The 25,000-nt window shown below is 43.4% G+C and overlaps 2 protein-coding genes across 2 annotated transcripts in view; both read left to right on the top strand.

The window, feature by feature from the left end:
- Positions 1 to 14,446, top strand: part of hoxb8a (homeobox B8a) — a gene marked incomplete at its 3' end in the record, with an annotated part of 14,620 nt that extends 174 nt beyond the window's left edge. The window contains exons 1-2 of the mRNA XM_080776492.1: positions 1 to 654; positions 14,061 to 14,446. The exon at positions 1 to 654 is cut by the window's left edge and continues 174 nt beyond it. Coding sequence (XP_080632618.1) covers positions 138 to 654; positions 14,061 to 14,446 — 903 coding nt within the window. The 5' untranslated portion in view covers positions 1 to 137. The remainder of the gene's footprint in view (positions 655 to 14,060) is intronic.
- Positions 14,447 to 23,778: 9,332 nt separating this feature from the next.
- The window catches only part of LOC308323633 (uncharacterized protein), a 19,491-nt gene continuing 18,269 nt past the window's right edge, over positions 23,779 to 25,000 (top strand). The window contains exon 1 of the mRNA XM_080775392.1: positions 23,779 to 25,000. This exon is cut by the window's right edge and continues 201 nt beyond it. Coding sequence (XP_080631518.1) covers positions 24,544 to 25,000 — 457 coding nt within the window. The 5' untranslated portion in view covers positions 23,779 to 24,543.

The raw sequence follows: 25,000 nt of genomic DNA, 5'->3' as shown, positions 1-25,000 counted from the left end.
CCGCGAGAGAGAAAGGAAAAAAACTACCTTCATTGATATCCTGTTTTTTTAAACTGCTTTTAAACTAAACTTCAACAGAACACACACACACCAAACAACTTGAAAACAAACATTAAATAAACGTAACAAAAAAAAAGATGAGTTCGTATTTCGTCAACTCGCTGTTCTCCAAGTACAAGAGCGGAGACTCGTTGCGTCCGAACTACTATGAGTGCGGCTTCGCCCAGGACCTGGGTGGGTCGCGGCCCACCGTGGTGTACGGCCCGGCGGGGCCCGGAGGGGCCGCGGCTGCCGCGGCGGCGTTCCAGCACGCCGGGCCGCACCACGCGCAGATCCAGGACTTCTACCACCACGGCGGCTCGGCGCTGCAGGCCAACCCGTACCAGCAGAGCCCCTGCGCGGTCACCTGCCACGCCGGGGAGCCGGTGTCCAACTTCTACGGTTACGACGCCGCGGCGCTTCACGCGGCCGCGGGGCGGCAGACCGCCGCGTCGCTGTTTGGCGGCGGCGGCGGGGGTCCTCAGGACCCCCAGGACCTGGTCCAATACAGCGACTGTAAACTGGGCGGCGCGCCGGGATTAGGGCCCGACGAGGCGGACGGCACGGAGCAGAGCCCGTCGCCGACCCAGCTGTTCCCCTGGATGAGACCGCAAGGTGAGGCAGACACGACCCCATGAGCCACCCGGGGAGGTGGAATTAAGGTGGAGGTTGTTTTTTCTTTGCTTTTGTTTTGTTCTTCTTGACTGTCCTCTTCCGTGTCAAACACAAGGTGAGTGTCAGACAGTATACAGTCCGGGATAAGGAGCAGGCAGGCCGGCTTGGAGGGGAGACAGAGAGCTGGTAGTGGTCCGCGGTCCGTGGGTCAGGTCAGTCGGTCAGTCAGTGTCTCATGTCAGGGTGGAATGACGGACCACAGCACAGGGTGGAAGACGTTGTATAAGTTTAAAAACAGAACCTTTCAGTTCAGGCTCAGTTCGAAGAGCCATAAAGTAGATATTATAGCATTTTATGGTTTTATTGAAGCAGCTGAAAACTCGTCAATGAGTTTATGGTTTGATTACCTTCCTGAGAGTCTCCGGAAAACACAAAGAGACCAACAGGACAGAATGGAACTATATGGAGGGACAGACAGAAGGACAGAATGGAACTATAATATGGACAGACGGACAGGAAGAGCCAGACTGTTTGGGAGACAGAATGCGGTTCTTTTCTCTAGCTGAGAATCCCTTAAATAGTTTTATTTTATGGAAGGGGGGATTATAAATTAAATACAGGGCAGAAACCTTTTCAGCATTTCTTTATGTCTTTATATGTTAGCCTCCTTCCTTCCCTGACAAGAGAGAGAGAGAGAGACCTTAGAGACAGTGGAAAAAGCCCGTAAAACGTGGGGGTGAGAGGTGAACCGCGGCTGTAGCCTTAGAAACACAGAAAAATATACTGCAGTGGAGTGTAGATGGAATGTGGTGCTTTTGGACAGAACTGTAATGTTGACCCTGCTGGGTCCATTTGGTTACAGCTCCACATGTCTCTCCGTTTGTGAATAGCCTATAAAGATACATTTGGTACGTATAATCGTATATAGTTATTACAGTATAAGCTATAGATATTTAGATATACGTTTGCACATAAAATGTTGACCCTTTATACGGGTCCATTTGGTTACATGTTTCCACATGCACTGTCTGTCAGAGAGCATATGAGTTAACGCAGGTGATTTTTACCGTGTGTGTGTGTGTGTGTGTGTGTGTGTGTGTGTGTGTGTGTGTGTGTGTGTGTGTGTGTGTGTGTGTGTGTGTGTGTGTGTGTGTGTGTGTGCGTGTGTGTGTGTGTGTGTGTTTGTGTGCGCGTGTGTGCGCGTGTGTGTGCGTGTGTGCGCGCGCACGTGTGTGTGCGCGTTCGCGTGTGTTTAAGTTTTACAGCCAGGTTGTTCTTTTACGACTGTATACTTGCCGTGCATTAAGGCTGCTTCACGGTGGCCTTTCCCCTCAAGGGTTAAGTACAGAAACATAATATAGCTTCATATGTAGCATGTTGGACGGCTTTATGTAACACAGGACACGATTTATAATGTACTATTTTAGGCATTTATATCAGACGCGGTTAATCCAGAGCGATTTACAGTAAGCATGAACAACACATGCTAATGTAGACAGAAATATATAGTCATAAGTAAGCCAAGATAACCTAATATCAGTCTAACAGTAAAAAATATATAAATAGTCATCTAGAACCAACCAAGAACCTGATCATCATGTGTAACTCTACTGAGTATAGAATATCCCAAATTAATAATATTTACATTAACTACGGTATATATATAGTATGCCAAATGAACCTGTAACGGGCTAAATATAATGATATATAACTTGCTATAGTTAGATATTTTTAGCCTTTGCACAAGACCAAGAATATAGGCCTATCAGTGGTTCTCAACCAGTGGTCCGGGGACCACCAGTGGTCCTTGAGGGGGGTTCCAGGTATGCAGCTATAAATGATGGAGAGTTGGTAACCAAGTGGACCCTTATTACAGATTTTTAACTATTGAGAGTTCTCAAATGGGTCTGAGAGGCTAAACGTCATCAAATGGTGGTCCGTGGCTCAAATGGGTCTGAATGGCTAAACGTCATCAAATGGTGGTCCGTGGCTCAAATGGGTCTGAATGGCTAAACGTCATCAAACGGTGGTCCGTGGCTCAAATGGCGAATAAAATAATGGACCTTGATATGAAAAGGGTTGAAAACCACTCGAATATATAATGTATTCTGACATATATTGTGTACATTGAAACTAAACTATAATAAACACATAATATAGCCTATAGAATGCTATAGCCAGATCAACAAAATGTATGACAGATCCTCATTATTTGCATGAGGCTATACTTTAGGCATTTATAAAAGCAATTTAACCACTTAAAACTTAATTATATAAGTTATAATTGTCCTTTGTACTTGGACTATGTGTTTTTATACTTCCCCAAAAAAAGGCGATCCATACGTGAAGCTTAGCTGTGGTTAAACATTAAACCGAGTTGTGTGTGTGTGTGGTGTGTGTGTGTGTGTGTGTGTGTGTGTGTGTGTGTGTTTATATTGCCAGTTTTACACGCACGCCACGCACGCACGTCGTTTTAACGCGCGACAGAAATCGAACGGGCTGTGATCATCATTTAAATAAATGCTGTTGGAGGATAAATCAACGTCGACGAAAATATATCTCACATTTTATTATAGGTAGACGATAATTGATAGCTTAAAACTATAGAGAGAGAGAGAGAGAGAGAGAGAGAGAGAGAGGGGGGGGGGGATTGACATGTATAGTAGCCTATTTTGTTTGAGCCCATATATTTCTTTCTTCAGTGTGTGTGTGTGTGTGTGTGTGTGTGTGTGTGTGTGTGTGTGTGTGTGTGTGTGTGTGCGCGCGCGCGCGTGTGTTTACGCGCATGTTGTAGGCTGTATTTCTGACTGCGGTTTTATGATAGTGATCGTAAAACAAACGTAGACCCTTTCATACAGGCGTGCACGCGCGCCTCACACACACACACACACACACACACACACACACACACACACACACACACACACACACACACAGTCACACACACACACACACACACACACACACACACACACACACACACACACACACACACGTTGATATATCCGCGGTGTGCTCGTATTAAAGTAGGCCCTTCAGATTGACGAGGCTGAAATCTATTTACAATCAGTGATTAACACACACACGCGCACACACACACACACACACACACACACACACACACACACACACACACACACACACACACACACACACACACACACACACACACACACACACACACACACACACACACACACACACACACACACACACACACACTGATTAACACAGCGCTCTGTTTGTGCCTAGAGTACATGTTTAAATACATGGTTACTCTGTTTAGAGTAGCCTACATATTTAAATACAGTTACTCTGCTAAATCATTCATTTTGCAATCATATATATGGAGAATATTAATTAAATATGAGACGGTGAGTATTTGATAAGAGTTATCTATCAAATGTTTAAAAATAAAACAATTTATCTCAAATGATGTATTTGTAGCCTCTAAGTCAATGAGAGTGAAGAGCATTTATCCTTTATCTATAATAAAACTCTTACCATTATGATTGATTGATTGATTGATTGATTGATTTAAGTTTATTAACAGTTTGCAGAATTACAGTACATTCCAAGCACAACTCAATACAGGGGTTTCAGCATTTATAGGGGCCAGTTTCGAATTAATAAACTAACTGATAATCAAAACAATATTTCTGTTCCTTAATCACTATTGTATAATAGGGTTACATGAGATTATATTTTAGTTATTAAAGAGTTATGCTTTTGGCTTTTGTGTAAAGCCTATATTTGTACATCTCTAAATGTTCTGATTAATTGAAAATGGTGGACTATTGTAAACAACTGTAATGCCATGGTGTCGTCCACTCACAGTGTATGTATTGAGTTGTGCTTGAAATGTACCTATATGCAAACTGTTAATAAATACTTCAATGAATCAATGAATCAATGAATCAATCAATGGAATAGAACAGAATATAATACGGACACGACTCTCTAATACTGTACAATAATCGAGGAGCTGTATTATGATGAAAGGCTAAAAGTAGGCTACCATTTTGGAATGAAAAACAGGAAATCAGATAATTGTCACGTGATTTCACATTGTGGCGCTGCTACAATAACGCATGGTGTACTGTACTGTACTGTACTGTACTGTACTGTACTGTACTGTACTGTACGGTACTGTACTGTACTGTACTGTACTGTACTGTACTGTACTGGACAATATTCTGGTGAAAATGTTCTTGGCTAATATGTGACAAATATAGGTGAAAATATTCTGTATATCCGTATACTATTTTGTTTGATTGATTGAAATATTAATTAGTTTGCAGAATTACAGTACATTTCAAGCACAACTCAATACAAAGACTGTTAACTGTGAGTGGACGACGCCATAAAGCATTACACTTGCTTACAAGAGGGTCCACCTTGTTCAATTCATCATAACATTTAGAGACGTACAAACAGACACTTCTATATAGTCAAAGAACAGAACAGGAATTCATCATAAAGGAGGTAAAAAGGGAAAAGAAACATATACAGTGAGGGGGAAAAGGATGGGTGGATGGGGTGGGGGGGCTACCAACAGTAGCCTATACTGTTGGTTTAAAATGTTATTTGCAGTCTATACTGTTGGTTTAAAATGTTATTTGTAGCCTATACTGTTGGTTTAAAATGTTATTTGCAGTCTATACTGTTGGTTTAAAATGTTATTTGTAGTCTATACTGTTGGTATAAAATGTTATTTGTAGCCTATACTGTTGGTTTAAAATGTTATTTGCAGCCTATACTGTTGGTTTAAACTTTTGTTATAGCCTACTGTAGTGGACAAATAGGTGAAAAGCCTTTGACTAATATTGAAAATGTTCTTTATAGTGTATATGCATGGTTAATATAGCATGGTAAACATAGCCTAAATCTGTAGTTGGCTATTGATTGATTGATTGATTGATTGATTGATTACAGTACATTTCAAGTACAACTCAATATAAAAACTGTTAACAGTGAGTGGACGACACCATAAAGCATTACACTTGTTTACAATAGGGCCTACCAAGTTCAATTCATCAAAACATTTAGAGACGTACGAATATACACAACTATGTAGTCAAAACAGGAAATCATCATAGAGGAGGTAAAAGGGGAAAAGAAACATATACAGTGAGGGGGGAAAGGGGTGGGTGGGGTGGGGGGGCTAAGAGGTGAAAATGTGGTTTGTAATATCTGTAGTTGACTAATAGGTGAAACTAGCCTGTGCTGCCTGTCTGTAGTTGTCTAGCTGTAGTCTGTAGTTGTCTGTAGTCTGTAGTTGTCTAGCTGTATGCTGTAATCTGTAGTTGTCTAGCTGTATGCTGTAGTCTAGGGGTCTGTAGTATAGGGGTCTGTAGTTGTCTAGCTGCAGGCTGTAGTCTAGGGGTCTGTAGTCTAGGGGTCTGTAGTTGTCTAGCTGCAGGCTGTAGTCTAGGGGTCTGTAGTCTAGGGGTCTGTAGTTGTCTAGCTGCAGGCTGTAGTCTAGGGTTTTTCAGACGGTATAATTATTCCCTGCATGCGCGTCATGCTAATTGGAGCCACTTTCCACGCTAGCTGTTCATAATGTGATCAAACACACAGACAGCGATAGTTGGTTGGAACACGGTGGGCGATAATGAAGGGTTAAAAGCTAAAAAGCTTCCATCATCCCAAACAACAAAAGAGTTCCTTTTGGTTTTCACATCATGAGGCTCGTCTGGGAGAGTCCCTCTCTCTCTCTCTCTCTCTCTCTCTCTCTCTCTCTCTCTCTCTCGCACGCGCTCCCAACTACACTTTAACACATCTAGGACTGAGAACAGATTCTATTCAAAATGTCTTCTAACTCATCACAGTTTTATGAAAAATCCTATGTTTCTATATCAGTGGTTTCAAACTATTTCATGTCAAGGACCCCAAAGATTAAATGTAATTCGCCGTCGACCCCCATCTGAAAATATGTAGTTCCAGGGACGAAGCAAAGATAGGAGTTAAAAACGTTTGCTCTGAAAGAATATATATTCAAAGATTTGTGCCACATTTTTACAATTTTTCACAAAATAGCAGATCTACAAGCTCAAACTATACGAGCTTGTAGATCTGCTATTTTCAATAGCTAAAGTATAACATGAATAATGCTTAAAGGGGTTTCCCGCCCAGAACGGATTAATAACCAGACACAAATGAAATGAGATGTCGAAACAGAGTTCACGGATCACCAACCACTATCACCGTAGCCATGGTTACCTACACTGTGTGTAAGTCACTCAGTGAATGGCCGCCGTTGTTTAGTAGCAGCTATGGGTAGTTGCTTACTGTGTTGTGTTGCGGGCAGAAGACATACAGAGAGAATGAAAGGGAAATCGATAATAAACACATTCAGGACAACATCTATATACTGTACTAGACGAGTACAGTATAGCACAGAACAACATGTCTATATCTGTAGTTAACGTGTTACATCTGTGTGCATATGATGCAGCTGCTATTAGACAAACATTCGGCACCGACATTTCCGCTGAATTTTGCCCACGCTGACTGGCTCACCACAACCTTTCAGACTGGCTCACCACAACCATGCAGACTGGCCCACCACAACCATGTAGACTGGCCCACCACAACCATGCAGACTGGCCCACCACAACCATGTAGACTGGCCCACCACAACCATGCAGACTGGCCCACCACAACCATGCAGACTGGCCCACCACAACCATGCTGACTGTATGGCCCACCACAACCATGCAGACTGGCCCACCACAACCATGCAGACTGGCCCACCACAACCACGCTGACTGGCCCACCACAACCATGCAGACTGGCCCACCACAACCATGCTGACTGGCCCACCACAACCATGCAGACTGGCTCACCACAACCATGCAGACTGGCCCACCACAACCACACTGACTGGCCCACCACAACCATGCAGACTGGCCCACCACAACCATGCTGACTGGCCCACCACAACCATGCAGACTGGCCCACCACAACCACGCTGACTGGCCCACCACAACCATGCAGACTGGCCCACCACAACCATGCTGACTGGCCCACCACAACCATGCAGACTGGCTCACCACAACCATGCAGACTGTATGGCCCACCACAACCATGGAGCGCGTAGATACTCTACTGGCTTTTCGGGTCGAGTGAGGCCCATAGGAATACTTGAAATACAACTACAAGCCCTTAACGCCACCACATTTATAGTATATATACAACATAAATTATACACAGCCAACAGCCACTAATTTAACATTTGGCCCAGACCGGGCATATGCCTGGTACGTCCTATGGCCAGTCCACCCCCGGCTGCTATTCAACCAGCAGCTCTGTAGGACTTTATATGTAGGCTAAGCACTGCTACCATTCCGACATGACGACAGAGTACAGCATCTTGCAATGGGTCTGGTCCACAAGATTCACTACACCGCATGTACCTGTCTAAATACTTCCTTAATGTTAACAAATGTCCTTAAAACTATTTTGTTGCAAGGAGTTGCATTGGTGTGACAAGTCCTTAAAACTGTTTTGTTGTAGCAGCTGCATTGGTCTGACAAACATGTCCTTAAAACTGTTTTGAGTTTAAAACGTTTGCTCTGAAAGAATATATATTCAACTTTCTTTTTCTTCAATAAAATAGCAGATTTTCAAGGGATTCCCGTCCTGAATGCGTTAATTATGTTCACATGTCCGTTGATGTGTATCCTTCGTATTACAATAGGCTGTTCCACCCCTCAGATCCATGTGCTGCTGGACTGTATTATACAAAAGAGTCCACGTTGTAAATCTGCAGGAATATTAATTCAAAATGTGACAATGAGGCTTTGATAAGACGCTTACTGCTACAGAGCAGGGCAATAAACGTTAATTTCTCCCAAATGTATTTGTGCAGGAAGTGGAGAGTGAAGAGCATTTAGTCCTTTCTGTTGTGAATAGAAGTGTAACGCTTTATCATGGTTTCGTCCACAAAGTAACAGTTGTTTGTATTGACTCTCGTTTGAAATGTACCCATACTGTGAAATATCAATCAATTAATCAATCAATCAATCAATCAATTCTCAGCGCTGTCACAAACAAACAAACAAACAAACCATGCCGAACACCACGTTTTCACCACAAAACCATGTTCCTCTTTCTAACTCTGCTGATCAGAGCACAGTGTTGGTCTGAATGTAAGACTACGTATTTATCCAATGGAAATATGCTAAAAAAATGGGTCGTATTATAATCGGGACTAGACTATTTGACATTCAATGTTCTTTTTCCACAAATGAGTCTTGAAAAATGGGGTCATCTTATAATCAGATTCGGTACTTGGGGCAGCGGTGGCCGAACGGTTTGCGAAGCGGTCTTGATATCGGAAGGTCGCTAGTTCGTATCCCCGGACCGGCATGTTAAAATTACCACCGCTGAAGTGCCCTTGAGCAAGGCATTGAACCCCTAACCATGAAATGTTCTATGAGCAGGGCCTGGCTGTAAACAAGTTCTTGAGCTTAGTCCAGTTACCCTGGGTAAATATAGTAACTTTGCTTTGCTTTGTACAGTACAGTACGGTAGGCCTACTCACATTTTTAACTTAAATGTATCAAAACTGCAGTGTACATTATTCTCTATGTGAAAGTCCGGAATTCAAAATCTATGTAAAAGTACAAAAGTATTGGTATCAAAATGTACTTAATGTACACCAAAAGTAGAAAGTGCTCAGCAGAATGTCCGGTTTTTGCATGTTTTCAAATGCTTAAAATGTACAAAAATACTATTTAGAAAATAGGCGATCTACAAGCTCACACATTGTGTTGCATCGCAACACATTGTGAGCTTTGTAGATCGGCTATTATCAAATGACCGAAATGTATATGTCTGAAGTGGTATGTATTGTAATACGAGTAAAAATCTACAAAGTAACTGTAACTAAAGTTTTAAAATATAAATATAGTGGAGTAAAAGTACAGTTGGAGTAGAAGGAAAAGTATTGGAAATACTGAGGTATACTAGAAATACCTCAACATTGTACTTATAAGTGCAACGTGACGTGAAACACTTAAACGCCCGTATCTAGTGTTCTGACCTTGTTGACGTACTGAGAGTGTACTTTGGACATCAAGCTACCTCACGCCATGCACACCACACACACACAACACACACACACACACACACACACACACACGCACACACGCACGCACGCACGCACACACGCACGCACGCTACGGAAACAGGAGATAGGCTCCTGACCCGAGAGGCCATGCAGACACATAGCTCGGAAACCGAAGGGGGTTCCCAAGAAAGAAAGAAGGCATTACTTTCTCACTTTTGTGAGCGCCCCAGGGGCCATAGGCGAGACCCTCTCTCCTTTTCCCCTCTATAGAAGCACTGCAGGGTCAGTGCATGGACCCATATGTGCATGTGTCCCTTTTTTTTTTCAAATTATTTTCAAAATATACCTTCCCAAAAAAGCTAACAATTTCATGAATTAGAAACACAATTCAATGATTTCTTTCCCAGTCATTTCATGGAAGGAATCAAAGAAAAATCTAAAGAAATTCCACAAATTACAGAACAAATATTTAAGAAGTGGTCAAAAATAGCCATAGATCGGCTGCTATATTTTCACTAGTTTGGGTCACAGGGGAACGTCTATAAAAAAATAAAGGATAAATCAGTCTCGACTCTCGAGCTCAAATGTTTGGGAACCTGCTCTCACCAAATGGCTCTTCACCGAAAATAGCCGATCTGCAACAAAGCTCACGGACGTGTCACGTCCACGACACGTCCGTAAGCGTTTGTTGCAGATCAGGCTATTCTGGGGCTAAATGCTGCATGAACGACCCCTAGAAACAGGAGGGTTCCTGTGGTTGGAGACATTTCCTGTAAGGGAGCTGCTGAGAGTGAGATGCTTTTTTTTCTAAAAAAAGAAATCCATCTCCTCCGTGCTGCATGCGGTAAGTGCAGGCTGAGCAGCGACAGAGCAGGATTAGCGCGTGTTGACATGGATTTAAAGTTTAAACCTAGCACTGATCATCACAGGATTACAGCTTTAATACAGTCCATTCATCAGCACAGGCTGTGCAGTTACAGTTACACACAGCCTATAATAAACACCTCGGTTTCATTCATAAAGTATTGGTCGGCCCGCGAGCGTTTAGTTTTGTATAGCGTTCTCTTTACAGGCTTGAATGCAAAGGCTAGAAATGAAAGAGACAGATTCCATGCAGGTTATGGTATCTCTGCTGTCGGGAAATTATTTTCTTTTTTCTTTTTTTTTCAGGAAATTAAGAAAACCTTATATTTTTAAAACAAGGCAATACAGCCTCATCAAAGTTGGTGTTGTAACTTTATATATTTATGTCATTTACTTACATGAGAGGGAGAAAGGTGGTGGAGTTAGTTGCTTTAGTAGACATTTTGAGGGTCCAATGGAGTTAAGAGGTTTTGTCCAAAGCACTTTTTACTACTTTCCATTGGTTCAATATTTTTGAACCAACAAAAAAACCTAAAAAAATGGAGTTATGAGGTTTCCTCCCGACAGCAACGATATTGACCTGGTATTCTGTGTTCATAGTTTCAATGTACAGATTATTGCTTTTTTTAAATATATTCTACTGTTAGACTGGTTCTTTCTATTTCTATGTATGTGATGTATCACCATGAGTTGTTCTTGCTTACTGTATATTGCTCTGGACTAAGAGCGTCTGAAAAAAGGCCTAAACTGCAAATTGTGGCGTTATAGGATTAATTCTAGACCAGTATGAATGTTTCCTGGGATTTATTAGACATTATAAAACATGTGGTTAATGTTGCTTCGTGTTATTTCAACACTATGTCCATCATCTTGTCGTAGAGAATCTATATTAGGAATGATGACATTTCTCAGCGGGGCGTTTACAGTATAACAGAACATAATATCCATCTGCTTTTCCATGTGCTTGGCTTATTATTCTGGCTCCTAATGCCGTAGTACGGTACGGTCTCATAAACTGTACATGGTTCTGGAAGAGTGTAATACTGGATTTAGGCGAGGTGATAATCAGCCTCGTTGGATGTTAATGCCGGGCGTTTTGCTGACATAACGACCGCATTTAGGTTCTCTGTGGATATAACTATAACGTTTATACATTTGATACAGTTTGTGTCTGAATATTATTGCACTATTCAGAGGAGTTGTTTAGAGACAGATTGTAGGTTCATTGATTACCTGCTGTATATATTTTATTTGATGAAGCATTGCATTGCTCTCTCTGCACTCTTGTTTGTGTGTAAAAAAAACAAGCATGAATTCAATGGCAGTGAAATGGCTGGAAGTTGACGTTTTCTACTATCATGCTTTGTACTAAGTGCTTTGTTTTTTAGGATACAGACACACTGTAGTATAACGAATATAATATGGGGAGACACACATATTGTAGTTGTAGATATGCAGTATAGATTATTAGACAAACACATTATGTACAGTATATGAAAGACTTATTCAGTTCTTCAGGACTACTACTGTAGGATGATGAGACATACATAATATTCAGAATCAGTTTCATCTTAATTTGTCACATCACAGCTTTAGGTGGACAGAAGTGTGAGGCCATGGGATCGATGTTCGTACAAACCCCGTCGTTTTCAGATAGGAAAAGATAGGGAGAGACAGAGAGAGAGAGAGAGAGAGAGAGAGAGAGAGAGAGAGAGAGAGAGAGAGAGAGGCAAGCTAAGGGTGAAAACAGGTCAGATATTTAGAGCAAAATATGTAAACATAGACAAGCGTGTCAGAATACTCTAGAGCAGTCTCGTGGAATACAAAGCAGATGTGATGAGACTCAGTATAGTTATTATATGAATTAGATATAGTTCTATGAGTCTATTTATATATAGATAGTGCTATATGAATATAAATATAATATGCCACTCCTTAACCCTTATCCCTAAACTTATTTGGAATTTCTTACTATTTAAAAAAACCTTTTAAAATAGTTAAAATAGTCGATCTACAAGCTCACAACGTGTAGATGTAGATCGGCTGGTTGAACTGTTTTTACTATTTTCAAAATAGTAAAAAATTGAAAATAAGTGTAGGGTTAATGGATAAGGGTGGCGCAATATGGAGCCCACAACATGTCCTTCCCTAACATTGTTAGCACTGACAACATAAGATGATTTAATGACCAATGACCGTCTGACTCTATGGTCTGACCGTCTGACTCTATGGTCTGACTCTATGGTCTGACCGTCTGACTCTATGGTCTGACTCTATGGTCTGACTCTATGGTCTGACCGTCTGACTCCATGGTCTGACTCTATGGTCTGACCGTCTGACTCTATGGTCTGACCGTCTGACTCTATGGTCTGACTCTATGGTCTGACCGTCTGACTCTATGGTCTGACTCTATGGTCTGACTCTATGGTCTGACTCTATGGTCTGACCGTCTGACTCTATGGTCTGACCGTCTGACTCTATGGTCTGACTCTATGGTCTGACCGTCTGACTCTATGGTCTGATCGTCTGACTCTATGGTCTGACTCTATGGTCTGACTCTATGGTCTGACTCCATGGTCTGACCGTCTGACTCCATGGTCTGACCGTCTGACTCTATGGTCTGACCGTCTGACTCTATGGTCTGACCGTCTGACTCTATGGTCTGACTCTATGGTCTGACCGTCTGACGCAGTGGAGTGTGGTGGCGTGTTCAGAACACTGCACATCCATCATGCATACTGTATGTTTAATGTATATATTTACATATCTATGACATCACCTTCCTGCTCTCTGGGTCATATAGATATTACAGCAGAATAACTCATACTGTATGTCATCCTCTCTCTCTCTCTCTCTCTCTCTCTCTCTCTCTCTCTGTTTGTCTATCTAGCTGTCTGTCTGTTATCCTGTCTATCTGTCTCTCTCTCTGTCCATCTATCTAGCTGTCTGTCTGTTATCCTGTCTATCTGTCTCTCTGTCTATCTATCTATCTAGCTGTCTGTCTGTCTTCCTATCTCTCTCTTCCCCCCTTCCCCCCTTGCCCTTTCTCTAACCCGACACTTCATAAATTTAAAGTCCCTCCTCTGTGTGCACATGTTTATGGCTGCGTGGGTGCGTGCATCTGTGCGTGGCGTGCATGCATGCGTGCATGCGTGCGTGCGTCTGTGCGTGCGTGCGTGTGTTCGCGTGTGTGTGTTTGTGTGTGTTTGATTAAATAGTGACGTACTGCCGTCATGATTATGTTGACATCTGACCTTTTCAATTAATACCACACGCACACACGCACACACATACACGCACACACGCATGCACGCACGCGGTGTATGTTGATAAGCAAGAATGTGGAGTATTCCTCTAATGATGTGTCATCCTATCTGTCTCTCTCTCTGTCTGTCTCTCTCCCCTCCACCCGTCTCCCTGACTGCCTGTCTGTCTCTCCCTCACCTGTCTCCCTGCCTGTAAGCAGCAGCGGGTCGTCGGCGCGGCCGCCAGACGTACAGCCGCTACCAGACGTTGGAGCTGGAGAAGGAGTTCCTGTTCAACCCGTACCTGACCAGGAAGCGGCGCATCGAGGTGTCGCACGCGCTGGCGCTCACCGAGCGGCAGGTGAAGATCTGGTTCCAGAACCGACGCATGAAGTGGAAGAAGGAGAACAACAAGGACAAGTTCCCTTCGTCCAAGAGCGAGCAGGAGGAGGTGGAGAGGGAGAAGAGAGAGAAGGAGATGCTGAGGGGAGACGCAGGGGGGGCAGGAGGGGGAGGGGATGGGGGAGGGGGGGGTCCCCCCGGACCCGCGTCGCACTGCTCCTCCAGCGCAGAGGAATGCTGCGACAAAAATAACAAACAAATGTAGAGAAATAGAGAAATGAACATGGTGTGAAAGACCCGGGGTGGAGAGAGAGAGAGGGAACTGGAACTGGACTGGAGTCTCTCTCGAGAGAAATTAAAAACAAAATGTCTTTTTGATGAAAATATGTTGTTTTTGTTGAAAGACCCGGGGTGGAGTGGAGAGAGTTACGGATTGGACTATGGAGGCTCGTTGTTTTCAACATGAAAACTACAGGTTACGAACGTAACCCCGGTTATGAAAACTACAGGTTACGAACGTAACCCTGGTTATGAAAACTCCTTGTTACAAACGTAACCCCGGTTTTATTCGAACAATACTGACTCATTGTGTCGCTTACAGGAGATCCCACTGGGTGCCTGATCACCCAGTGCGATCTCCCGTAAGCGACACATCGAGTGAGTATTACGAAGAATAAATAACCTTATGTGAATAAAAATGGATGGTTTTGAAAGACCCCGGGGCTGGAGTGGAGAGGGACTGGAATGGACTGGAGTCTCGTTGTTTTGAAAACCCATACATGGACACTCAGGCCAAAAGACTAAACAAAATGGCGACTCGAGAAGAACTGGACATGGACTACTGGACCGGACTTATTATGGCCTATATAGCTAGCTACACACTACACTGGGCCTTGCTGTGAGCCGTCGAGAGACTTTTTAGGAAACGTTATGTGGGAAGAAGAAGGAAGAACTCAAATCGGAAATGACGAAGCAAATGATTTGTTTTAAGTCCACAAATTAGAAATTGATGTTGGGAGGGGGGGCGGGTTCGATCGAGGGACGATTGGGGAGGGTTCGATGGAGGGACGAATGGGGCGGGTTCGATCGAGGGACGAATGGGGCGGGTTCGATGGAGGGGGGCGAGGGGGAGGGTTCCATTGAGGGACGAGAGGGGCGGGTTCCATCGAGGGGGACGAGAGGGGTGGGTTCGATGGTGGGGGACGAGAGGGGCGGGTTCCATCGAGGGGGACGAGAGGGGCGGGTTCGATGGTGGGGGACGAGAGGGGCGGGTTCCATCGAGGGGGACGAGAGGGGCGGGTTCGATGGAGGGGGACGAGAGGGGCGGGTTCTATCGAGGGGGACGAGAGGGGCGGGTTCCATCGAGGGGGACGAGAGGGGCGGGTTCGATGGTGGGGGACGAGGGGGGCGGGTTCGATGGAGGGGGACAAGAGGGGGGGTTCCATCGAGGGGGACGAGAGGGGCGGGTTCGATGGAGGGACGAGCGGGGAGGGTTCCATGGAGGGGGGTGAGCGGGGCGGGATGTGAAAAGTCAAACACTACACAAGCAACCACACACGTTAGCCTAGCCTACACTAGTGTTTAAAAACATTAAAAAAGAAAAGAAAAAAAATGATAGCTACCTTTCTTTGTGGAACAATTATCGTGGAAACATTTCTATATTGTTAGAATTTGATCATTATTATTATTATTATTATTAACAACTTTTATCTTTGGCAGCTGTATAGTTTTTAAGTTAAAAAAAAGATGATGATGATGATGATGATGATGATGATGACGATGATGATGACGATGAAGATGGCGGTGCACTTTTTACTGTTTTATTATTCTCACTTCTATGTTATTATTGTTGTCATGGCAACTGATTGATTAATTGATTGATTGATTTATTGGTGATGACGTAGCAGCGATTAATTAATTGGAAAGATTCCAACAACATGAAACTGCCTATTTATGCCGTTTTAGTAGAATCTGGAGATGTTTTTTACTCTTATTGTCGTTTCTCGGTTTAGGTTGTCTTTGTTTTTATTGATCGATGATGATGGTGTTCGTTTCATGTTTTTATGTTGTTCTCCCTTTTATCTCTTTGGGGTAAAAAATAAATAAAATAAGACGCATGCGCACAGTGCAACAAAAAAAAACATTTAAAAACGTGAAGTACGAAGATTCGTACAAATACAAAAAAAAAAAAAAAAAAAACGTGAGAAAAAACCTGTAATAAAAATGTCACGTGACGCCCTCCGTTTACTGTGAATCCAAACTGTTATTGTTGTTGTTTATAATTTTAATGGATTTAGGTTAGTGTGCGTGTGCATGTGTGTGCGTGTGTGTAAACATCACAGAGGTACAATCAGATATTTAGGCTAAAAGGGATAACACAACAAAGTCCTGGGGACCATTATTGGTCCTATACTAGTGTAGTGTATAGGTCAGGGGTGCCCAAAAGGTAGATCACAAAGCAGTGGCGTGCACAGATAGACACTAGGGGGCGCTAGAGCACCTCCTGCCATTTTTGGCAATGTGTACACTGTACAGTATGTGGACCATGGTGACATGGATCAATTATTGATAAAAAAGCTTCTAATATATTATTTAGGCCCCACAATCTATAAATGTCACACTATTAAGGCAACCGGCCTTTTCCACACGCTGCACAAGGTGCCCTTTTTTCACTTGAGCACCTGCCCCTCTAAATGTCTGTGCACGCCACTGTCAGAAAGGCTGTGCATGGCATGCCCCGGGCCTAGAGAATATTTAATTTAAATATAAAAACTATTTGTGGCATCTGACACTTGAATTAAGTTGACTTGATTGATTGATTGATTGACATAAAAAAGGGCCCATGTCAGCTCAAACCCATAATGCAATACTTTGTTTTCAAGAGTGTTGCTGCGCGCAAATGTCGGTAGATTACAAATGAAATACATAAAACTCTAGGCCTACATATTCCATTTCTCCGCTTTCCCATTCCAAGTGCATTTGTCTTAAATGTAATGCCCAGCACCGCTATTCCAAAGACATTTGCAGCAATGCTGTTATAATGTTTTCATTGGGTATAGATCTTGTTGAAAACTCATTGAGTTTTCGACAGGTGGCTGGCATCTCCCTTAGAGATAGGGTGAGACGTTCAGTCACATGAGTCCCCCAGGAGGAAGCCAATATAATGTTGCTCTGGAGAGGGAAGTCTGGAGCACTCTATGGTGGAGCTGTTGCCCCCGTGACCTGACTACGGATAAGCGGTTGAAGATGAATGGATGGATGGATGGAGATCTTGTTGAGCCGTCATTATGAAAGTAGCTCTCAAGTCAAAAAATGTGTGCACCCTGTGGTGTATGTTTTCAATTCATCAACAGATGCATAGAAAATGTGCTATCAACAACAAATACAACGGGGTAGTACAGTAGCCTACTGTACATGTACTTTGTACAAAGGAGAAATTCATGGAATGAAATTTAGTTGATTGATTCCATAATGTAAATTCCATGATGTCAGAAAACTCTCTCTATCTCTCTCTCTCCCCCCTCTCTCTCTCCCCTCTCTCTCCCTCTCCCCCTCTCTCAGCAGCAGACTGATAAAAAACGCCAAGTTCAACAGGCCAAGTATTTAGAAGCACAAGTCGGAAACAGTCTTTAAAACAACATCTCTCTCTCTCTCACACACACACACACACACACACACACACACACACACACACACACACACACACACACACACACACACACACACACACACACACACACACACACACACACACACACACACACACACACACACACACACACACACACACACACACACACACACACACACACACTTTATGATGACGTCGGCCTCTCATCAAAGCGGCCATTCTCTTTCATCCTACAATGAAGGACGTGGTGATGACGTAAGGTCAGGTCAGCCTATTGGAGGATATGTTCGAACCGTTCCCATCGCTCAGAGGGTCATTTAAAAACACATCTACACGTCGTCACAACATTATGTCAATGAAATAAACTATCAAGAAATAGTGCACGTTCCAAAATGTTATTTGATCATAAAATGTCTGCACCCCATATTTCTAAGCCACTATAAGTATAGCTAATAAATATGTGTTGTAGGTGCCTACGTTATCAGAAGAAGCAGTTTAGTCATGCAGGCAGTCAGGCAGGCAGGCAGACAGGCAGGCAGGCAGGCAGGCAGGCAGGCAGGCAGGCAGACAGACGCGCCCCAGAAGGAGACATTTCACACTCTCTGCTTCCTTAGCGTGCATCTGTCTCACTCTTTATTTATGATGAATAATAATAGAAGTGAGAGTCTCTCTCTCTCTCTCTCTCTCTCTCTCTCAGCCAGGCGCGCGACGCGCGTGCGTGCGTGGAAAGTTTCCAGTGAAGAGTGACTGAGGAGCAGTGTTGCCATGTCCGCCTATTATAAGCGGTTTTGCGTATTTTTCTGGCTTGTTTCTAAAGTGTATATAGTTGATTATTTGGGCTTGTGTCTTAAGTGTAGTTGTTTATTTGGGTTTAATTGTGTCTAAAGTGTAGTTGATTATTTGGGCTTGTTATAAAGTGTAGTTGTCAAGGTCCAATTGTGTCAATGTCCTTGTATAGTCTACAATTACAATCCAAACTGATACTTATTGTAGATGCAATCTTCTGAAAATATTTGTCAGAGACCCCCCCCACCCTCTCTCTCTCCTGTGGCCCTTGCTTTCATACACCTGGCTGCTTATTTCTCTCACAATATATGGCAACACTGCTGAGGCGTCCAGAAATGTGTCTCAGTGGCTTAAACATTTCCTTTACCCTCCGTTTGTTTATTTTCCTTTAGACTAAAATCTGCAAACTGAGGCGCTTTTCTGGGCATTTGGGAATAAGGCGCGGAGTTAGTTTTTATTTCATACATAAATTACATCTTAAGGAATCTTTGGCTGAAATTGGCTCTGCTTTCTGCGGTTTGAACTTCATTCACGGAGGAGTCGTTGTAAGGGACATTTTGACGGGTGGGACGTTGGGGAGAGTTTTAGTGCAAGACATTCTCCCACAGAAAAGAACAAATTAAATAGTAAAAATCCCGTGATATTTTCCTAAACAATTAAAAAAATCCCATATCATCGTACATCATCGTGACGTACAATAGACACATGCTGATTAACGTTAAAATGGTCTATTCGTTGTCAATGTGGATTTAATGTTTGTGTAGGTAGGACAAAGATTGTGGACATACTGTACACCAAAAGCTGGATATAGGAGGCCCTAAACAAACCCAATTAAAAATAAATATTTTCGCTTGTAGATCTGCTATATTTTCCCGGAAAACCTGTTGTGTCCCCGGTTAAAGGGTCTGTGAAGCAGAACCAGTGGTTCTGGGAGGAACCATGTATGCTCCCTGAACAGAGGGAATACATGTCCCGCTTCCTCCACTGTTGTTTCAGCTCCTGTGAACAGAACAAAAACCTTCTGGATGGAGGCCATGTTGTGACGCAACTGTCCTTTGTGACGTTATATTATAGGCTGTTTCCAGAGTTGTTTTTGGCAGCAAATTTTGATTTTAGTTTATAGTCATATAGTCTTTTGAATAGTTTTCATTTAGTTTTAGTCACATTTGAGTCTCCTGGAATGTGTTAGTCTAGTTTTAGTCGACTAAATCTACCGTTGATTTAGTCGACTAAAATGTATTTTGGTGGGCCTTTTGATGCAGCCGTCGTAATGGCTGATTTTACACTTGCTGAAATAGCCGATCTATACAAGCTCACAACACATTGTATCATATTTTGGGTCCTATTGACATAGATATATATATATAGTCAGTATTTGGGTTTGTTGTTTGTATAAGAATATGAGCACAGAATGAGATGATGTTGACAAGATTGCCCCTCGATCACTTCACACGAGTGTGATTTTTTTAAACAATTTAGACTATAAATTGGGGGTCCTTTAAATTTTAATGTAAAATGTTGGGGATATATATACCTTTATTAACCCTTATTGTGATATTACAATTATCAATTATACGAACAGTATAAGTAACAGTATACAGTATAGGCCTATATGGACAGTTATATAATATGCAATATTATGCTCTCTGTCTGCACGCATGCGGTTTTACGCACGGCCGGACGCGCGCTCCATTGTGCCCGCACTGACTGGGCCGAGAAGACATTCCTGGCTCCAACTTCCCATAGAACCCCCGTGCGGTGCCGCGTGCGTGTGTGTGTGTGTGTGTGTGTGTATGTGTGTGTGTGTGTGTGTGTGTGTGTGTGTGTGTAGTGTGTGTGTGTGTGTGTGTGTGTGTGTGTGTGTGTGTGTGTGTGTGTGTGTGTGTGTGTGTTGAGTCTCTATACGCATGCAGGAAGCCAGGCGGACTAGACCGCCGGTTCCAATCCGGTGACCGTGACCCTCCCTCGAGCAGGGCAGCACCTGCTCTCCAGGTGACTTCTGTTCTGAAGAAAAAGGCGAGGCGAGGCGCGTGCATGTGTGTGTGTGTGTGTGTGTGTGTGTGTGTGTGTGTGTGTGTGTGTGTGTGTGTGTGTGTGTGTGTGTGTGTGTTGTGTGTGTCAGTGTGCGTAAATGCGTTCTGCTATGAGCCCTAAGTGGCTGTAAATCAGAGCACGCGCGCTGCCGCGCGCGCAAATATTTGACCTGACCTGCATGCGTACTTCTGGTTTGTTTTACCCGGAGACACTTGAAAGTGACACCGACCCGCGGCGGCGAGATAAGTTCTGACGCGCGTTAAATCACACGGAGCCGACGGAGGTACCCTTTAAATGTTTGTGTCACTGAAATATGTTTTAGAATTATACTTTAAATATGTCACTAAAATATGTTTTATACTTTTGAAATTAATACTTTACTTTAAATATGCCACTAAAGTGTTTTATAATTGTACTTTATACTTTAGGCCTAAATATGTCACCAAAGTGTTTTAAATTGATACTTCATTATGTCACTAAAATAATGTTTTGCATTTGTAATTGATACTTTACTTTTCATTTATGTCACTAAGATATGTTTTAAATTCCTATTTGACTTTATGTCAAAAGCATGTTTTAAATTCCTATATACTTTACTTTTCATCATGTCACTAAAATACGTTTTACTTTTAAATTATAGGCTACTTCACTTTTTATTATGTCACTAATAACATCTTTTAAAATAGTAATTTAAAGCGTGGCATTGTGTATGCAGCTTCAAACATTTTTGTTATACAATATTTCAAAAAGCAAATTCTGTAAAATGCATAATTAGTGAAAATAATTGTTAATCCAAAATCTTGTATACTTTTTAAATTAAATAGAAAACAATATCCAATAATAAAGACCTCACGTTTGATAATAAAATAATCTGACCTAGGAAAGAGTTAAAAATGCTGATTTTAATTTAACTCTCAGTTAAATTATAAGAATCAGGATTGTATTGCAATTCACAATTTACCCTGCACGAAACTGACGAAAGCAGTTATAGCAGACGGTGCTGAGCGACTTATAAAAAGCGTCAGAATAACAGAGAAATTAAGCATGAAGTCTAAGTTAAATATGAAATGACTGCGTTATATTATGATATGCAGAGTATAAAAAGAAGAGAACAGTTTATCATATCAACTAAAGCAGCCGTCCTCAAACGGTTTTTAACTCAAAGACCTCCATAACTCTGAGAGTGTGTAGAGCCTTCCCTACATATATCACAATTCACACGGAACCAAATAGACCTCCATAGCTCTGAGAGTGTGTAGAGCCTTCCCTACATATATCACAATTCACACGGAACCAAATAGACCTCCATAACTCTGAGAGTGTGTATAGCCTTCCCTACATATATCACAATTCACACGGAACCAAATAGACCTCCGTAACTCTGAGAGTGTGTAGAGCCTTCCCTACATATATCACAATTCACACGGAACCAAATAGACCTCCATAGCTCTGAGAGTGTATAGTACTAGAGCCTGCCCTACATCACACGGAACCAAATAGACCTCCATAGCTCTGAGAGTGTAGTAGAGCCTGCCCTATCACACGGAACCAAATGGACCTATAGCTCCATAACTCTGAGAGTGTGTAGATTTGGTTCCGTGTGATATGTAGGGAAGCCTACATATCACACGGAACCAAATGGACCTCCATAACTCTGAGAGTATAGAGCCTGCTGCCCTACATCACACGGAACCAAATGGACCTCCATAACTCTGCAGTGTAGAGCCTGCCCTACATCACAGCACGGAACCAAATGGACTCGTAATAATAAGGGACCATTTTTTGGGAGCATGCATGTTCTGCAGTCTGCACGCATGACATGGGACACGGAATCTCTGAGTGAGTGCTCTGAGAGTGTATAGATGCTCGTGTCCTTTCACTACGTTAGTTACACATACGCACACCATGTGTGTGGTCTACTATCGCCTCTCTGGCCTGCCTGGTCTCTCTTCATGGGTGACACTCTCCTATCTGTCGGCGAGCGACGCGACGTGAAATCAATACCCCAATCAACTGCTCCGCTCGTTCCCCCTGGCCTGCCTGCATGTGCACGCGCGTGCGTGTGGCGCCCCCCCCTCCCTCCAGACAGACAGCGGTGTGTGTGAAAAAGCGTCCATTATTTATTTGTAGAGATCAGCCTCTTTTCTGCGTTGCCAGACACTCAACAACCTCAACACGGTACACACACAGCAGCGTGTGTGTGTGTGTGTGTGTGTGTGTGTGTGTGTGTGTGTGTGTGTGTGTGTGTGTGTGTGTGTGTGTGTGTGTGTGCGTGTGTGTGTGTGTGTGATTACTCGACAAACTTCTTATTGGTTATTGATCCGCGGGACAGTTTCCCGCGCTGTTCTCCTTTCTGTCGGACATGGAGTTTACACACCAGAGAGCTGTCCGAATAATTAGAGACACAGAGAGAGTTATCACTTTGAACTTTAGCTCCTTCACATTCACAATGCCCGGTCTGGATGGCCTGCGTGTGCGTGTGCGTGCGTGCGTGCTCGGCCCGCAAAAAACGCACTTACGGCTGGTTTTAAATCCATGGACGTATAAAGTTTGATGTCAGCAGAGATGAGTCGACAGGAATACATACTGTCTGTCAAAGGGTTAATTTATACTTTTGTATAATTATTAGAGTATAAATGTAAATAAATGGACCATTATTCATTTGTGTGAGTCTATAGTACATGTGTAAATGTATTTAGGCCTATATATTTGACCTCAGAAATATATAGTAAAATTAGGATTATATTTTATATAGCGCCGCCTCACTTTATGTGATAATAATGCCGATAATCATTATTTACGCGTGTCACTGTATTGCTTACAGATAAGCAGCCACGTGCTAGTGTGCGCGTGCATGAGGTCCACAAAATAAATACTGTGCAACACAGTATATACAACATAATAAAATAATAAAAAAACTATATGGGATAAAACAATACGCAGGAAGATAAGCCTTTATAATAATATAATATAGTATATTATATTATATATTATATACTATAATAATATAGTCCCTTTTATTAAATACATGTGCAGATAAGACATCATACTGTACGCCCAAAGCTTGTTTATTGTAAAAACATGCCGAATACATAACATCTGTACCTGATATACATCAGGTATCATCAGGTATCATCAGGCTATAAACCTTTAAACATATAGAGACATAAGTCAAACCTCACAGAGACACGAAGTTACATTTTAAAACGGTTAAACATGTTCTTCTTTCTGCACGAATATACATGTGGATGTTATTATAAAATAAATATGATTCATCATAATAAATTCATCCAGACCCATGCATGCACATGGTGAATGGACTCTATGGAGGACATATACACAGCTCCATATTAAAGTCCCGGCCCGGCCCGGCCAGGCGGTCACTGGGGTTGTTGTGTCCGTCCAACAGGCTTCTGGGAGCGGGCTGGGCTCAGTGGGATGCCCGGCTCGACCCGGCCCAATACCAGGCGGTCACTGGGGTTGTTGTGTCCGTCCAACAGGCTTCTGGGAGCGGGCTAGGCTCAGTGGGATGCCCGGCTCGACCCGGCCCAATACCAGGCGGTCACTGGGGTTGTTGTGTCCGCCTCACACAGGCCTCTAGGAGCGGGCTGGGCTCAGTGGGCGGCCCCCCTCCCCCCTATTGGCTATTGGACCTCCTCGCATCACATGGGACCCCTCCTGTCACGTCACGTGGTTCTAGACCCCGAGGAAAGGAGAGGGAGGGGAGGGGGGAGAAGGACGGAGGAAGGCAGGGGAGGGGAGGGAGGGGAGGAGGGGGGTGATTCTTTTTTTTTGGCGTAAATCTACACTGTAATACCGTCGCCAATAATTCACAGTAGCTCGTAAAAAGTCGACACTAAAAACCACCCGTGGCTACAAATCAAAACAAAAAAAACCTGCGCCCCGAAATTATGAGTTCTTCTCTGTACTTCGCGGCCAACGCGCTGTTTTCCAAATACCAACAACAAGCCGCGGTAGCGGCGGGGCCGTCGCCGGGCTGTTCCACCTCCGCCAGCCCGTTCCAGAGAGCCTTCCTCCCGGACACGGCTCCGGGAGGAACCACCTCCTCCTCCGCCGCCTCGCCGTGCGCCCTGCTCGCCGCCTCCAGCAGCAGCTCCTCCTCGCCGGCCCATCGAGGCTGCAGCCGGAGATCATCAGCCTCCTCCGCCGGGCTGTCGTTCCTCTCCTCTCCTCCTCCCTGCTCCTCCTCGCCCTCCTCTCCCGCGGGAGGAGGACCGTACAGCGGCGGCGGGGCGCGGTGCGTCAGCCCCGCATCGGGACTTGTTTACGCGGCGCCGGGAGGAGCGGCATCGTCATCCTCATCAGGGGCGGTGGCTGCTTCTTACGGGCTCCACGGACACCACGGAG

This window comes from Protomyctophum bolini (genome assembly GCF_963924005.1).
Source record: "Protomyctophum bolini genome assembly, chromosome: 11".
Classification (NCBI taxonomy): Eukaryota; Metazoa; Chordata; class Actinopteri; order Myctophiformes; family Myctophidae; genus Protomyctophum; species Protomyctophum bolini.
Note: the sequence above shows the minus strand (reverse complement) of the source record. Positions and strands in the feature narration are given on the sequence as shown.